This window comes from Salvelinus fontinalis, chromosome 12, assembly GCF_029448725.1.
Source record: "Salvelinus fontinalis isolate EN_2023a chromosome 12, ASM2944872v1, whole genome shotgun sequence".
Taxonomy (NCBI): domain Eukaryota; kingdom Metazoa; phylum Chordata; class Actinopteri; order Salmoniformes; family Salmonidae; genus Salvelinus; species Salvelinus fontinalis.
Genome location: NC_074676.1, coordinates 10,615,444 through 10,634,166, shown reverse-complemented (window position 1 = coordinate 10,634,166; position 18,723 = coordinate 10,615,444). Strand labels below are relative to the sequence as shown.

At 45.0% G+C, this 18,723-nt stretch overlaps 1 protein-coding gene across 15 annotated transcripts in view; it reads right to left on the bottom strand.

Moving 5' to 3' along the window:
- LOC129866770 (liprin-beta-2-like) overlaps window positions 1-18,723 on the bottom strand; it is a 124,310-nt gene that overhangs the window by 79,457 nt on the left and 26,130 nt on the right. For 14 of the 15 annotated variants that reach the window (XR_008761529.1, XR_008761530.1, XM_055939636.1 and 11 more), the window contains exons 1-2: window positions 14,407-14,488; window positions 6,700-6,923 (exon numbers count right to left, since the gene is read on the bottom strand). Coding sequence is in view for 13 of the 15 variants with exons in the window: in XM_055939636.1 (XP_055795611.1) it covers window positions 6,700-6,923; window positions 14,407-14,470 (288 nt within the window). In the remaining 2 variants the exon portion in view is untranslated. Of the gene's footprint in view, window positions 1-6,699; window positions 6,924-14,406; window positions 14,509-18,723 lie in introns of those variants that run through there. The other variant, XM_055939632.1, reaches the window with a different exon arrangement.

The following is an 18,723-nucleotide window of genomic DNA, read 5'->3' as shown; positions in this document are numbered from 1 at the left end:
TGTGTATCAAGAATGGTCTACCACCCAAAGGACATTCAGCCAACTGTAGGAAGCATTGGAATTAACATGGCCCAGCATCCCTGTGGTACGCTTTCGACACCTTGTAGTCCATGCCCCGATGAATTGAAGCTGTTCTGAGGGCAAAACAGGGCGGTACTAGGGCTGTTGCGGTCATGAAATTTTGTCAGACAGTTATTGTCATGTAAAAGACTCCTTGTCTCATGATAATTGACTGTTAATTAACAAACACGTTTAGCATCTCCAGGCCGCTGATGTTCGTCTTTGGAACATCTACATTTTTAAAAAGTCTAATAAATAAATGTAATATACGCCATCACAATAAATCCATGATTTATTTTAGTCGGGTCTAAAAAACATTATGATATGAAGAAAATGTATTTCAGAAGAACAGAATATGACTTGGCCTACTGTTTGCTGGCTGTGCTTCATGCCATAGGCTGTAGAATTGTTCATTTAGCTGACAAGATATGCTAATAAGTCCCGTGCCATAATTTTTATATTATATGAATTGATAGTAAGAAGAATATAATTGAACTCGTAATAAAGCGTAATAAAATCGAAATGATATTTTTCCCATTCTGGAGCGAGTGCGCATACGAAGTAGCTATGTTGAGCGTAAAAGTGAGTTTGAAGCAGATCCTATGCCCTAGATTTAGAGTCATTTGCCAACTTTAGTTGTGAATGATACAAACCTTTCTTAGAATTTCTTAGAAATCAACACATGTATGAGCTGCATGATGCGACTATAGGCTATTGATGATTTGAGAAAGTTGCAAAAAAAGCTTGTGCTCTGTTCCTTGCCTCAGGCTGCACAGCTGTTCTTTCATCAAGTGATCATATCTTCACCCCTCAGACTATTCTCCAATTGAATCTTTACTAATATGTCAAATTATTTTGGATTTGGAAAGGCCCATTATCAATGGGCAGGAACAGTGGGCAGGAACAGGGGCAGGGGAAAAATACATGTCCTCAGTATCCACTCAAAAAGTGAATGGAGGCCGGTCCATTTTTCAATGATGCCTGAAAGGCTACTTTGATTTTATAGCTGAGCTTAATATGAGCAGCTGAGAAATAAATATAACAACACTTATTTCACTCCATGCATCAACCACTATTTGAGGAGGATATACCGCCCAAACTCTGTATACCATGGCCTCTCCAACCCTAACCCTGGAGCTACCCAGCGCTTCATTTGGGAAACCAAGTGAAATCTGTTCGGGAACATCGTTAGTAACATTTCACTAAACAGTTGACAGCCCTTCTGCACGCTCGAAAAAGGAATAAAGGGAGAGAGATGGAAACACTTGGTAGTGAGAAATTCTGTATAGCTAAAGGTAATGTGCCACCCAATTAATTTTGAAAATATTTTAAAAAATGCCTATTACTAGGTTATTCAAAATCCTATACAAATTCACTATAATTATAGGCTACCTGTAAGCCGGCCTGCACAATCAATGAACCATCAGCATCGCCTAGGGCTCTCTCCCAGAATCAGGGATAGACATTTTGCATAAGGTAACCAGTCCACCCAGTATGCAAATAATACAGTCCACACTCAAAGGCGATTACTAAAATGTGTTTAATTTTGGATTATTGGCTAGACCAATGATGCACCGAAGACATCTTAAATCAGTTTTGTTTGATGTTTTTCTGCTATGGGTAATATGCAGTAGGCTATGTTTTGTATAACTGCACAATCAGAATTTTAATTCAGGGGGGGTTCGGGCTTGGGCTCATAAGCGTATGCGTAAGCTCTGCATTGATGTCAGAGTGGTTAGAGGGACGATAGAGCCCTGAGTACCAGACCATTAGCGGCCTGATGATCGTTAGCAAGTTGTGTACTACCAAAGCATGTCCAGAGTGCATAACAGGAGATTACCGTGCCTCATGACTGTCGGTGAAGCGACATGTATGGTCAGCCCTACATGCAACTCAATATTAGGAAGGTGTTCCTAATGTTTTGTACACTCAGTGTATATATAAAATACAGGAAAATCACATTGACTGCACTGGCTCTTTAGAACATTTCTAGTTTATCTATAGATGGTTGAAAGGAACGACGTGTTATGCCTGATCTGCTCAGTTTCCTATCACAAAACAACAGAAAATGGCCCATATGAGTAGAACCAGCTCACCTGTTTTTACACTATGATTTGACTATTAGATGTTCAATGTTTCTTTAAAAAAAAAAAGGGAGGGAGGGAGGGAGGGAGGGAGGGAGGAAGGCTTCACCATATTAAAACAAGAATTCAGTTACCGTAACAGGGTTGACCTTAAAATGAGGAACAGGTTGTTTGTTTTTTTACCTTAAAAATGAATCACTAATCACAGGAAATAAATACTTATCTTCAGAAATGACTTTGAATAACTAGGGCTTTACAACAGGGCTAAAAACTGTGACCAAAACACTCGCTTTTGCGACCCTTGACTTGGCAGTGCACTTTTGATTTATGATTTATTCAAACTGTATTGTGCAATTGCCCAAAAATGTACCATCTGAAAGTATCTGCCTGTCCCTGTTTCACTGTCGGCTGCTGTGTGAGCATGGAGCCACTCTCTCTCCCTACTGTGCGCATGGAGGAGTGGTGCATTCTAATAAGCACAACCAAATGACTGTTGCTCAAAATGCAATTGCGGGAAAAATACAGTTTTCAAAGCAACTACTGTCACAGCTTTCTGTGAGTATATAATTTATTTCTCTCAACACTGAGTTCATGGCACCACTTTACCACCGGAGTAGTATTTTCTATGTGGTCTATATTAAAAGGCATTTCATTTACTATAATATGCTTATACAATTCAATATTTGTGCCCAATTTCTACTTGCAGCAGTTAAAAAAAAAATTGCAATGTCAAATCATTCTGTGTAACAATTTAATATGATTGTTTTCACTCAAAATGGTCAAAAAGAAACAGAAAAAGCTTCTTTGCAAAAGCAATTTCTCAAGCAAGAATTTTGCTAGGACTGTCTGGGAGTGGTCTGAGTGGGGAAAACGTAAAACTAGCTGTTATTGGCAGAGGTTTGGAACGGTCTTTCTTATTGGTCTATTCACTAATTTACCACCTAGCGATGTCACCAGGCAAGAAAAAATAATCTTCTCCTTTCCCCCCTCTGATAACCAGGTGGTGAATCGCATCTCTGCATGTCTGGCAGACATATCAGTGTGGATGACGGATCACCACCTCAAGCTGAACCTCGGCAAGACGGAGCTGCTCTTCCTCCCGGGGAAGGACTGCCCGTTCCATGATCTCGCCATCACGGTTGACAACTCCATTGTGTCCTCCTCCCAGAGTGCTAAGAACCTTGGCGTGATCCTGGACAACACCCTGTCGTTCTCAACTAACATCAAGGCGGTGACCCGTTCCTGTAGGTTCATGCTCTACAACATTCGCAGAGTACGACCCTGCCTCACGCAGGAAGCGGCGCAGGTCCTAATCCAGGCACTTGTCATCTCCCGTCTGGATTACTGCAACTCGCTGTTGGCTGGGCTCCCTGCCTGTGCCAATAAACCCCTACAACTCATCCAGAACGCCGCAGCCCGTCTGGTGTTCAACTTTCCTAAGTTCTCTCACGTCACCCCGCTCCTCCGCTCTCTCCACTGGCTTCCAGTTGAAGCTCGCATCCGCTACAAGACCATGGTGCTTGCCTATGGAGCTGTGAGGGGAACGGCACCTCCGTACCTTCAGGCTCTGATCAGGCCCTACACCCAAACAAGGGCACTGCGTTCATCCACCTCTGGCCTGCTCGCCTCCCTACCTCTGAGGAAGTACAGTTCCCGCTCAGCCCAGTCAAAACTGTTCGCTGCTCTGGCACCCCAATGGTGGAACAAACTCCCTCACGACGCCAGGTCAGCGGAGTCAATCACCACCTTCCGGAGACACCTGAAACCCCACCTCTTTAAGGAATACCTAGGATAGGATAAAGTAATCCTTCTAACCCCCCCCCCCCTTAAAAGAGTTAGATGCACTATTGTAAAGTGGCTGTTCCACTGGATATCATAAGGTGAATGCACCAATTTGTAAGTCGCTCTGGATAAGAGCGTCTGCTAAATGACTTAAATGTAAATGTAAGCCAAAACTACATCCCACCAAAACAGGCTGAAGTTTAAAGTTTCACATTAAAAGAGCATTATCATCATTTTCAATTTCACAGTATTATTTCAACCTCATATTTTGGAATTATATATAAAACACAGGTAAATCATGCTTTTGATTGTACTGGGCCTTTTAAATATCAAAGGGACGCAAAAGGCACTCATTTCGTGGAATGACCCACATGATATGTCCTCTCCTGAACCAGGAGAGGCTCAAAGACAGCCAAGAATGCATATATATATTTTTGTCATTTTTAATATTTTTTGGAGCTAACGCACCTGGTATTCCTAGGCGGTCTATCGTCCCAGTACTAACCAGGCCCGACCTTGAACTGGCGTGTGAACTGGCATCTCTGCAACTCCTCAATTGGCTCGGGAGAGGCAAAGGTCGAGTCATGCGTCCTCCGAAACATGACCCGCCTGGCCACCTACGTCTTATCACACTGCTCGCTTAACCCGGATGTCAGCCGCACCAATGTGTCAGAGGAAAGACTGTTCGACTAACGACCAGAGTCAGCTTGCAGGCTCCCGGTCCGGTTGCAAGGAGTCACTGGAGCACGATGAGCCAAGGAAAGGCCCCACCGGCCTAACCCTCCCCTACCCCAGACGGCCAATTGTGCACTGTCCTATGGAACTCCCTGTCACGGCCAGATGTGGCACAGCTTGGGATCGAACCCTAGGCTGTAGTGGTGCCTCAGCACTGCGGTGCAGTTCTTTTGACCTCCGCGCCACCCAGGAGCACAAGAATGCATACATATCATGAGGGATGCAAATCATGCAAACGTCTTCAGGCTCAACAAGAAAACAGATTTGGTAATCCATCTTGAGTGCATGTGCTCTGATCATATTCCCTGCTTTGGAACTGGAACAAGGAAGCAGAGTGCTCCAGTGACTCCATTGCTACACTCACTGCTTTCAGGGCTTGAAGGGGCTAACTGTGCACGCTGTCCTGCCCCTGGCTATGTTGACTGCTGAGTTGGACAATCACCAGGATAACTCTTTCTTTCTCCCTCCCTCCCTCTCCCCCTCCATCTCTCTTTCAAACAATCCCTCCTTGTATAAGTCAAGGCAACAACTTTCCCTTGAAGGCAAAATCTCCAGCCTCGTGCTTCTTCTGCGCCAGACTTGACCCCTGTCTTACTGTCTGACATTCTCAGATCGACAGACAACAGCTTCAGGTCAGCGATAGCGAGCATCACAGGGTCTCTCTTCTTCCTGCCAATAACATACGGAGGGAGCTTTATCCTATTTCCTCTGTGGAGGGGCTCAGTTCCTCAGAGAGCAGTGTGTGGGGTTTAATTGAGGAGTGTGTGTGTTTAAGTAGAGTGGGGGGGGTCTCAGTAGAGAGACTGTACAGCGTGTGAGACCCCTGCTGAATAGAAAGAGCATTAGCTTCTCCGACTCCGAGAGAGGGGGAAAAAAGAGCCTTTCATTGGCCCCTTAGCCCCGCCAACAGGTTGTTTACTGCAGCCTCGGCCAATGACACAACATTTTATTCCATAACAACGTCAAACGTTCACGTCAACATTCGGCCACAATGAACAAAGCCCTGGCTCACAGTAGCAGTATCATCATGCGCTTGTCATTTCTTAAATATGATCCAAATATGTATGTAAAGTGCCTGCATACCCTCGTAAACCTGGTCATGATATTCACAGACAGCCAACAATAAAAACAAAAAACTAAGAAACAAGCGTGACATTCACAGAAAAATGTATAGGCTAAGAGCTCGTTGTACTGCTCCAGCTGAACAGTGAACACACGAAGAATTGATTCAGACTTACCCCCTAACACCCCAGAGCGCTTCAGCTGTGCTTGAGGTGACCAGACAGACAACATACAGAGCTAACAGAGGGAAAGTGGAGTGAGAAGAGAGAGGGAAAAAGTGAGTTTGGAGAGTAGGAGGAAAAGAAGAGAGGGGTGATTAGAAAGAGGGAGAGTGGAGAGGTTGTGAGTAATGCAGAAAGAGGGGACAAGGCAGGAAGTTGAGTTCAGCCCTATTAGGAGTCTCTGAGGAACACGTTGAGTCTTTTAAACATGGCCAGCCTTAGTCCCAGACACAGCCATGCTAAGACCTAACAGCACCCAGGAATAGTTGTCGGTCTGTCTAAAACTCATACACAGCAGCTGCTGCTGCAATGAATCAACCCTCTCTCCTTCAATGTTATACAAAGAGAAAAAAAAGAAGAGAATTGAGAACCTGCCTCAATAGGAAGTAAATAAGAATTTGAAATGTTCCACGTAATATTATTCATCCTACTGACCCAAGATGGCTTGTAACCATCTGTGATAACAGTCTGAGCAAATAATGAATGATGCTCATCTATATTATCTGTTTATAGCCTATATATAAATATATGTTGTTAGACAAAGGAAGATGACGATGGTTGCTAAAGATGGTTGGCGATGGTTGGTAATGGTTGTTTTATATGGTTGGCATAAGTAGCGACTACTTGAGATGGTTGGCATAAGTAACGACTACTTGAGATGGTTGGCATAAGTAACGGTTGCTTGAGATCGTTGGCAAAAGTAATGGCAAAAATACAGCATTTCCATAGACCCAGGTGTGCTTCCTGCTACTCACCGAGACCCTTTCTGAGCATCTGTCTATGTCCAGCCAGTCCATGAGCATGTGAGCGGTGCCACTGGGGACCTGGGCCCTCAGGGTGTCCCTCTCCTCCTCTCTGGGCTGCAGCTCCAGGGCCAGCCTCAGGTCCTCAACCAGCTGCAGCACCTGCAGGGGTCCCGCGCTGCCCGGGGAGCCCAGCTCAAACAGGCCGTTGGTGTACTCGGCTGCAGCCTTGGAGCCTGCCAGGGATAAAGGACAAAGAGCCATTATAGTGGACAAGATAAAACATATCAGCACATATACATATCGCAGTATCAGACCCACTCAGCTCCCTACTACACGTCCAACCTACAGGAGGGTAGCTCTCCAGGAACAGGGTCTGAGAGCCCTAGGTAAGAGCAATAAGTGTACAGTGTGGCGCCTGAAAGAAGAGATTTTACGTTTGGTAGCTAATCCCAGATTACGGAGAGAGGATCAGAGCAGCAGTGTATTATCATGACATCTTAATGCTCCAATACGCTTCCTTTTTCCCTATTAGCCTACTTTACACTAGCATCAGATCGAGGCAGAACATGCAAACACATTTCCTTTGTTTTGCCATTTTGGAACTAGAGATGATGTGACCTAAACGACAGGTCAGGACAGAGGACATTTTACATTTACATTGATAAGACCACGGTGAAGTACTATAGCTGGTTAAGACCAGGGAATGCTATGTGCCCTAGAGGTCTGTGGGTATCTAAAACAATATGAAAATGGCCTCACCACTCCTATGATACTGGGGTGGGCCATGAGGTCACATGGGCCTGTGGATAGAGTTGTCACGTGTTTCTGTCCCCCTAATGTCTTCACACTCAACTGGCTGATGTATCATGACATCATAATGATGTTTCTTCCTATTGTTATGTTAGCAGAAAAGTGAAGTAAAGTTTAAAAAAAAAAAGTACATTAAAAAATCTGGTGGTCTTGGCAGTACTAACCTGATCCCAGATCTGTTTGTGTTTGCTTGCCCACTCCTATGGTCAATGTCATAACATGTAGCACAAACAGATCTGGGACTAGTCCATATCTATGTATACAAAGAGCCGTACTTTCGCTGATGAAAAAACATGCAGCGATACTATGGTACATTGAGTGCATGCTATGGTTGGCTTGACGTTTGAGGACGACGTAGAAAAGAAAACCCTAGATTTTCCATAAATATGCCTGTGCCTGCCTGAGGGTCAGTGGGGATACAAACATGGAGGAATGGATTACATACTCATGCTCAACTGCATCTCTTTTACAAATATCAGTATCTCAACCAGTATCTCAAAATATGATGATTGGGATTCCTCGCAGCAATTACAGTTTGATTCAATTCTATTTGTAGTTCGTGACACACCAAGGCTACATAGTGAAGTAATACACTTGACTTCTAATTGACCATATCTAGTATACTCAGCTTTATTCAGATCACAAGCCTGTTACAAAACAGTTGGTGCAATAAAACGCCTTAAACAAGTTAACAAGCCAGCTCGGTTAAACAGTAGTTGTAGTTTCCTACGTTCTTCTCTTTGTCTGAGCATAGTTTAAAGTTGGTTGAGGTTTCCAAAATACTATTCAAATAACTCATTCATATTATCCTAGTATCGATTGACAATAAGTGAAAAAACATAAAGAAACAAATTATTCAACTTAAGATGATAATATTACTGTATCGCTCATCTCATTCAGATGTCCCAGCAATAACCAGTAGGTGGCATATTTTCAAGCCTACCACCACTGCAGCAACTCATTACCTGAATATTATACCTTTATGTCAAGTGCCTTTCAGAGATGTTTCCCACGTATACTGTAAACAAAAAGTATTTCCTAAGTATGTTCTAATACTCAAATGTAATCAGAACAGTATCTCAAAATATGATGATTGGGATTCCTCGCAGTAATTACATTTTGATTCAATTCTATTTGTAGTTCGTGACACACCAAGGCTACATAGTGAAGTAATACACTTGACTTCTAATTGACCATATCTTACTGTGGTAATAGCAATGCTTAGTTGGTGAACATATTGTTCTCACCTTGACAACTTGTTCAGTCAAGCATATTGAACCTGATTTCTTGTCATGGTGGATTGAGAGGAAAGGGGAGGACCAGTGGCATGATATTCAAATATTAGACAAGATGTATTTAGATTTACACAATAACACACACTGCTGTGATATTCCCGAACACACAGTAAGTGACTCCATGATGAATCCTGTGGTTGTCAGTGTTGCAGGCCTTTCTCTCTCTCCACAGAGTCTGATTGTAGCGAGTTGTCTTGCTGATCCTTTCGGCAACAAACTGGCATGTTGGTCTCCACCCCCCACACTCTAATTTGTTGACTGACTGCATTAAACATTTATCCTCTATTAGTTAAATCGTGTTGGCAATAGCTGAGCTTGCTGCAGGGAATGTGACCCCGAACCACACTCCCTACAAAGTATTGTCCCTAATTTAACAGCCACACACACACACACACACACACACACACACACACGCAGTGGCTTTCCAAAAGCTTGGCAGTCGGCTAAGTAGCCGATAACAGACTCATTGTAAGCCGGCTATTTTTTCTACTTCATATATTAACCAGACTTCTTTTAATTTCAAAGTTTACATTCGCTAGACAGAAAAGTCTATATATACTTCTCCCCCTAGAACGAATGATATGCATCTTTTAGCGATCTATTGATAGGACAGGCGCCTGGAAATGATGACAGGGAAACTGCTGGTGTGCCAATCTGCTGTCTGTCCCGCCTCTCGGTAGGCCTACCTGCGTTATTTTTGTACGCTGTGGTTGGCTGCAGTGAAATTTATTTTCACGGAGGAGGGAGAGCATGATGCTTCTTAATTGTCTCCTGTGAGTGAATTTACACATCCCCGTGTGAATGTTTCCCCTCTAATTTTTCCTGCAGCAGTGGCAAAGTTAGCATATGGGGGGGGGGGGGGGGGGGCATTGCCCTTCTCTCGGCCACAGAGACAACATTTGTTTCCTGCAATACTACACATTTTGTCATGGGGCTGAGAGAGGCCTAGACAATATCCAAAACAACTAACAACACACTGAATTCATACAATTCATATATTTTCAGTAATCATGTCTTTCTACTCATTTTACCAATTTGGGAGGTAAAGTCATTTAAGTATTCAATAATTTAGCTGTTTATTTCAGTTGGAAGCAAGGCAATAGAATGTACCAGAAGACACCAAAATAGAGCTAGTTCCGGAACCCCCCAACCCGGATTCCATGGCGGGCTACTTTTTATATCTGGCTGCTTATTCCATGTACTTACAGAAAACACTGCACACACACACACACACACACACACACCCACACACAAACTGTTACTGCATAGAACCTTTAAACAGGCTTCATACTGTACATGCAAGAAAAAGGACGATGCCATTCAAACACACTCATATCTTGGGAGCACATCATAGCAGAACAGACTCATCTGATTTCCACTGTAAACAAGCTAAACATCCAATCATGCTCCTTCCCGATCCTGGAGGATCTCCAACAAAGCCCATTGAAATAACATTCAGGTCTGACATACTGTAAGCCAGTGTGGGTTCTTCATTTCAATGCTATCTCTTTCATTCATCTTCATCTTTGCAACATCAACTGTATTTGGCTGGTTGACGTTTACTGGGACACATCTTGTCCAGGAGACAGAGCTGAGCGATTTGAAAACAAAGATGTGTCTTTTGGTCTTAATTTAAGGTTAGGGCAGCAGTGTGGTTACAGTTAGGGTTAGGTTTAAAATCTTACATTGTGGCTGTGCAAGCTAGTAGCTACAGAGCTGCCTCTGTGTTTTCAGCGTGTTGGAATGAAATGCATTAGCTGGAGATTTCCATCCACACTATGAATACCGTACTGTTTTTATATGTCATTCAGGCCATCACTGCCTGCTGGGCATCTTCAGCATGAGTAGACAGACCCTGTCCTCCATGTCTCTAAACATGAGTTATGGCGTCAAAGATTATATAAACACATCATGGTCCTCTCTGGCTCAGTTGGTAGAGCGCGGAGCTTGAATTACACAATTGTAGATTCGATTCCCACTGGGACCACCGATACAAAAATGTATGCACACATGACTGTGAGTCGCTTTGGACAAAAGCACCTACTAAATGGCATGTATTGTTATATTGCTATTATAGTATCACAGTATGTATCATGTCAACGTTTTTTCAGACCCTGCGACTTGACCAGAAAATACCCAGCTAGCACATAACGTTCTGAGAACCTGGTGAGAGCGTGGTTTTCCTATAGTTATTTTGCATAGAACCTTCCCATAACTTTCTGGGAATGTTGCAAGATAGTTGCTTGGCTTTGGAACATTCTCAGCACATTTAAGGAACTTCACAAAAAACATTATTTTCTTGGTATTTCATTACTTTAACAGAATGTTCCTAAACATTCAAACATGGTTACATTTAATAAAACATGTGGTAACGTTCTAGGAACATTCTCCAACTGGTTTAACATTGAGAATGTTCTCAAATAGTTCAGAGAACGTTAACATTCTTCTGTGGGAATTTCAGTACTTCCACATTATGTTTCCTACAGGTTTTCTAATATTTCTATTTAAAGTAATCTTCTCAAATTGTTCCAAGAATTTTAAGAAACAACGTTCTTCTGTGGGAATTTCAGCACTTCAACATAACGTTTTCTGCAGGTTTACTCATGGTTCTATTTAAAGTAATGTTCTCAGAACGTTCAGAGAATGTTAAGAAAGGCCACCCATTTGGAAGCCGGCCCCACCCACTGGGGAGCCAGGCCCAGCCAATCAGAATGAGTTTTTTCCCCACAAAAGGGCTTTATTACAGACAGAAATACTCCTCAGCACCCCCACTCTGCCCTCTCAGACGATCCCGCAGGTGAAGAAGCCGGATGTGGAGGTCCTGGGCTGACGTGGTTACACGTGGTTCTCTGCTGTTGTGAGGCCAGATAGACATACTTCCAAATTCTCTAAAACAACGTTGGAGGCAGCTTATGATAGCGACATTAACATTAAATTCTCTGGCAACAGCTCTGGTGGACATTCCTGCAGCCAGCATGCCAATTGCACATTCCCTAAAAACTTGAGACATCTGTGGCATTTTGTTGTGTGATAAAACATTGTCCCATTCTTGCATAATCAATGCTTGGAGTTTGTCAGAATTTGTGAGTTTTTGTTTGTCCACCCGCCTCTTGAGGATTGACCACAAGTTCTCAATGGGATTAAGGTCTGGGGAGTTTCCTGGCCATGGACCCAAAATATCGATGTCTTTTTCCCCGAGCCACTTAGTTATCACTTTTGCCTTTTGGCAATGTGCTCCATCATGCTGCGAAAGGCATTGTTCCTCACCAAACTGTTCCTGGATGGTTGGGAGAAGTTGCTCTCGGAGGATGTGTTGGTACCATTCTTTATTCATGGCTGTGTTCTTAGGCAAAATTGTGAGCCCACTCCCTTGGCTGAGAAGCAACCTCACATGAATGGTCTCAGGATGCTTTACTGTTGGCATGACACAGGACTGATGGTAGCGCTCACCTTGTCTTCTCCGGACAAGCTTTTTTCCGGATGCCCCAAACAATCGGAAAGGGGATTCATCATTGAAAATGACTTTACCCCAGTCCTCAGCAGCCCATCCCCGTACATTTTGCAGAATATCAGTCTGTCCCTGATGTTTTTCCTGGAGAGAAGTGGCTTTTTTGCTGCCCTTCTTGACACCAGGCCATCCTCTAAAAGTCTACGCCTCACTGTGCGTGCAGATGCACTCACACCTGCTTGCTGCCATTCCTGAGCAAGTTCTGTACTGGTGGTGCCCCGATCTTGCAGCTGAATCAACTTTAGACAGTCCTGGCACTTGCTGGACTTTCTTGGGTGCCCTGAAGCCTTCTTCACAACAATTCAACCACTCTCCTTGAAGTTCTTGATGATCCGATAAATGGTTGATTTAGGTGCAATCTTACTGGCAGCAATATCCTTGCCTGTGAAGCCCTTTTTGTGCAAAGCATTGATGACGGCATGTGTTTCCTTGCAGGTAACCATGGTTGACAGAGGAAGAACAATGATTCCAAGCACCACCCTCCTTTTGAAGCTTCCAGTCTGTTATTCGAACTCAATCAGCATGACAGAGTGATCTCCAGCCTTGTCCTCGTCAACACTCAAACCTATGTTAATGAGAGAATCACTGACATGATGTCAGCTGGTCCTTTTGTGGCAGGGCTGAAATGCAGTGGAAATGTTTTTTGGGGGATTCAGTTAATTTGCATGGCAAAGAGGGACTTTGCAATTAATTGCAATTCATCTGATCACTCTTCATAACATTCTGGAGTATATGCAAATTGCCATCACACAAACTGAGACAGTAGACTTTGTGAAAATTAATATTTGTGTCATTCTCAAAACTTTTGGACACGACTGTAGATGGACAATGGTCCGAAGCATACTGCGAAAGCAACCCAATACTTTTTTAAGGAAAGGAAGTGGAATGTGGCGCAATGGCCAAGGCAATCACCTGACCTGAATCCAATTGAGCATGCATTTCACTTGCTGAAGGCAAAACTGAAGGTAAAACGCCCCAAGAACAAGCAGGAACTAAAGACCGCTGCAGTAAAGGCCTGGCAGAGCATCACCAGGGAAGAAACACAGCATCTGGTGATGTCTATGGGTTCCAGACTTCAGGCAGTCATTGACTGCAAAGGATTTTCAACCAAGTATTAAAACTCACAATTTAATATATGATTATGCTTGTTTGTCCAATTACTTTTGAGCCCCTAAAATTGGGGGGCTATGTATACAAATTGTTGTAATTCTTACAAGGTTCATACAATCATTTTGACAAAACCCTTAAATTAAAGGTGAAAGTCTGCACTTAAAGCACATCTTGATTGTGTCCTTTCAAATCTATTGTGGTGGCGTACAGAGACAAATTTATGCAAATTGTGTCACTGTCCAAGTACAGTCAGGTCCATAAGTATATCTGAATCTCACTGAATCTCACTAGGTTAATGCCTAAGCAAATTAATTTACATGTGTCCCATCTGTGCTTGGAGTTCAAAACAGTTAACCCAAATGAAGCTAGCATTAATCGAAGTGTTATTAAAAGTCCTCTTGAAACATTTATTGAAAGGTTTAAGGAAGTAATTCAAAAACCTTTACATTTCGTTCAAAACATACACAACATTTAGAGAATGTTCTCAGAACGTTATATAATACCTTAAACTCTCATTTCCGTTCTCAGAATGTTATAAAAGTTTCAGGGAACCAAAGTAAAACATTTTCAGAACCTGCTTACAACCTAAAAACATTCCCAGAACAGGCAAAATGTTCACTTTGTTCTCAGAATGTTAAAAAAATCGTTCTGTTTAACAGTCAGTAAACTTATGGCTTCAGTACCAGAACCAATAAGAAACTAAAAACATACGTTCCCACAACTTCCAAGAATCCAAATGTGCTAGCTGGGCAGTAACTGTGTACAAAGAAGGTATAATGCTGTAATGAGCTATTTTCAAAAGAAATTAACAAGTTGATCCTGTTTGTTTTGTATTCCAAATGTATCTTTCAGCTTTGTTTAAATTTACAAATCTTTTCAATGGTGAATCAAAAGAGCATAATAAGAACTGTGATGAGTGGATTATATGTATTTAAAGTGAAAGATTAAAGTGACAAAATACTGGAATATGATAATGAGTTCAATCACTCTTACCTGCAATGATGTCATCCATTTGCTCCAAGGCCGCCTCCAACATGTGACTTGCATCTGAGGCCATGGCGACAGACTACTGCATCGGCCTCTATGCTTGGTGTCCTAGGAAAGAAAGACCATTGTTAAATTCTAAGAATCAGGAATTCTAGATGAGTTAAAATCTAATATATGCTAGCTTTGTTAGCTTTGTACACATTGAACAGTAAACAACATAGAAAAAAAGGGTAAAAAAAAAGGTGAAAGATTAGAGGTTAAAGTGAAATATATTTTCCATAACCAAAAATATAGTATTTTCAGCTGTTTGAAGCTGGTGTACAAAACTGAAAGTAAAAGACGCAAAAACAAAACTTAACAGCACACATAGAACCGATCTACCGCTTCTTAGACTTGCTTTCAATGACAAAGACAGATCTGTAACTCATATTTCTATTTGAATTTGGTTGGGTCGCCCAAAAAGTTACATATTGCAGCTTTAAGAAATGTCACATGGTACGATTACCCACATATACATACCTAAACGGAATACTGAGGATCAATTGTACTGCTGTGATATATTCTCCATTGAAACGTTTTCAGATATTGTATGTCTTCTTCCTAGGCATATATTTCAGTGTGATACCATTGGCTTGGCCTCGTATAGTGAGTACTGGTATTTTCCCTAGATCATCACCGTCAGTAAGACAGGGCATGGCTTAGGGGCTGGTTCCCCCCCACCCCTCTGATGACTGTACAGCACAGGACCCCTGTTCTAATGAGGCCTCCAAGCCACCCAGCAGGGTCTCCACCCTCTGTCATTCTGCTTTACAGCCGTCAGCATCTACCCTCTTAAACAGAGAGAACAGCACATCCCCTGAGTAACCCCCCAGGTTACGGGATTTAAACACACTGTGAATGTCTTCCTTCTTTCAGCTGTTGACAGAGCTGATGGTTGGTGGGCTTGGGGCAATGCTTCCCCTATACTAATTTAGCAGCTACATTGTTGCCACTGCTGCAAACAATCAGATTTTTCAGATTTAAAAAAATATATTTACAGTTGAAGTCGGAGGTTTACATACACCTTAGCCAAATACATTTAAACTCAGTTTTTCACAATTCCTGACATTTAATCCTAAAAAATCCCTGTCTTAGGTCAGTTAGGATCACCACTGTAACGGCTTTCTTCCAGGGGTGAAGGAGAGGACCAAAATGCAGCGCGGCTAGTGTTAAACATGTTTAATACAAACACAAGTGCAACACTACAAACAACCTACAAAATAACAAATGTGCAAACCCGATACAGACCTATCTGGTGCAGAACACAAACACAGAGACAGGTAACAAACACCCACAAAATCCCAACACAAAACAAGCCTCCTATATATGAGTCTCAATCAGAGACAACGACTACCATCTGTCTCTGATTGAGAACCCACACTAGGCTGACATAGAAATAGACAAACTAGACACACAACATAGAATTCCCACCCAGCTCACGTCCTGACCAACTAAACACATACAAAACAGAAAACAGGTCAGGAACGTGACAGAACCCCCCCCTCAAGGTGCGAACTCCGGGCGCACCCCTAAAACTCAAGGGGAGGGTCTGGGTGGGCATCTGTCCGCGGTGGCGGCTCCGGCGGTGGACGAGGGCACCACTCCACCATTGTCTTTGTCCACCTCCTTAGCGTCCCTTGAGTGGCGACCCTCGCCCCCGACCATGGTCCAGGAACCTTCACCAACTCCCCTCTACAATAGAGGAGACAACTCAGGACAGAGAGGTAGTTCAGGACAAAGAGGTAGCTCAGGACAAAGAGGCAGCTCATGACTGAGTGGCAGCTCATGACTGAGTGGCAGCTCATGACTGAGTGGCAGCTCATGACTGAGTGGCAGCTCATGACTGAGTGGCAGCTCATGACTGGAGGGCAGCTCATGACTGGAGGGCAGCTCATGACTGGAGGGCAGCTCATGACTGGAGGGCAGCTCATGACTGGAGGGCAGCTCATGACTGGAGGGCAGCTCATGACTGGCTGGCAGCTCCTGACTGGCTGGCAGCTCCTGACTGGCTGGCAGCTCCTGACTGGCTGGCAGCTCCTGACTGGCTGGCAGCTCCTGACTGGCTGGCGGCTCTGGCGGCTCCTGACTGGCTGGCGGCTCTGGCGGCTCCTGACTGGCTGGCGGCTCTGGCGGCTCCTGACTGGCTGGCGGCTCTGGCGGCTCCTGACTGGCTGGCGGCTCTGGCGGCTCCTGACTGGCTGGCGGCTCTGGCGGCTCCTGACTGGCTGGCGGCTCTGGCGGCTCCTGACTGGCTGGCGGCTCTAGCGGCTCGGGACAGACGGGCGGCTCTAATGGCTCGGGACAGACGGGCGGCTCTAATGGCTCGTGGCAGACAGATGGCTCAGACGGCGCTGGGCAGACAGATGGCTCAGACGGCGCTGGGCAGACAGATGGCTCAGACGGCGCTGGGCAGACAGATGGCTCAGACGGCGCTGGGCAGACAGATGGCTCAGACGGCGCTGGGCAGACAGATGGCTCAGACGGCGCTGGGCAGACAGATGGCTCAGACGGCGCTGGGCAGACAGATGGCTCAGATGGCGCTGGGCAGACAGATGGCTCAGACGGCGCTGGGCAGACGGACGGCTCAGACGGCGCTGGGCAGACGGACGGCTCAGACGGCTCTGGGCAGACGGACGGCTCAGACGGCGCTGGGCAGACGGACGGCTCAGACGGCGCTGGGCAGACGGACGGCTCAGAGGGCGTTGGGCAGACGGGCAGTTCAGACGCCGCTGGGCAGACGGGCAGTTCAGGCACCGCTGGGCAGACGGCAGACTCTGGCCGGCTGAGACGCACTATAGGCCTGATGCGTGGTGCCGGAACTGGAGGTACCGGGCTGAGGGCACGCACCTCAGGGCGAGTGCGGGGAGGAGGAACAGGGCTCTGGCGATGCACTGGAAGCCTGGTGCGTGGTGTAGGCACTGGTGGTACTGGGCTGGGGCGGGAAGGTGGCGCCGGATATACCGGACCGTGAAGGAGGACACGCGCTCTTGAGCACCGAGCCTCTCCAACCTTACCAGGTTGAATGGTCCCCGTAGCCCTGCCAGTGCGGCGAGGTGGAATAGCCCGCACTGGGCTATGCAGGCGAACCGGGGACACCACCTGTAAGGCTGGTGCCATGTACGCCGGCCCGAGGAGACGTACTGGAGGCCAGATACGTTGGGCCGGCTTCATGACATCCAGCTCGATGCCCAACCTAGCCCTCCCAGTGCGGCAAGGTGGAATAGCCCGCACTGGGCTAAGCACGCGTACTGGGGATACCGTGCGCTTTACCGCATAACACGGTGTCTGACCAGTACGACGCCCTCTCACTCCACGGTAAGCCCGGGGAGTTGGCTCAGGTATCCAACCCGGCTTCGCCACACTCCCCTTTATTTCCCCCCCCCCAAGAAATTTTTGGGTGAGCCTCTCGGGTTTCCAGCCACTCTGCCTTGCAAGCGCCTCATAATGCCGCCTCTCCGCTTTTGATGCCTCCAGCTCCGCTTTGGGACGGTGACACTCCTCTGGCTCTGCCCAGGGTCCCTCTCCGTCCAGAATCTCCTCCCATGTCCATTCCTCCTTGTACTGCTGCTGCTGTCCGTTGCCACGCTGCTTGGTCCGGGTTTGGTGGGTGTTTCTGTAACGGCTTTCTTCCAGGGGTGAAGGAGAGGACCAAAATGCAGCGCGTCTAGTGTTAAACATGTTTAATACAAACACAAGTGAAACACTACAAACAACCTACAAAATAACAAATGTGCAAAACCGATACAGACCTATCTGGTGCAGAACACAAACACAGAGACAGGTAACAAACACCCACAAAATCCCAACACAAAACAAGCCTCCTATATATGAGTCTCAATCAGAGACAACGACTACCATCTGTCTCTGATTGAGAACCCACACTAGGCTGACATAGAAACAGACAAACTAGACACACAACATAGAATTCCCACCCAGCTCACGTCCTGACCAACTGAACACATACAAAACAACAGAAAACAGGTCAGGAACGTGACAACCACTTTATTTTAAGAATGTGAAATGTCAGAATAATAGTAGAGAGAATGATTTATTTCAGCTTTTATTTCTTTCATCACATTCCCAGTGGGTCAGAAGTTTACATACACTCAATTAGTATTTGGTAGCATTGCCTTTAAATTGTTTAATTTAGGTCAAACGTTTCGGGTAGCCTTCCACAAGCTTCCCACAATAAATTGGGTGAATTTTGGCCCATTCCTCCTGACATACCTGGTGTAGCTGAGTCGGGTTTGTATGCCTTCTTGCTCACACACACTTTTTCAGTTC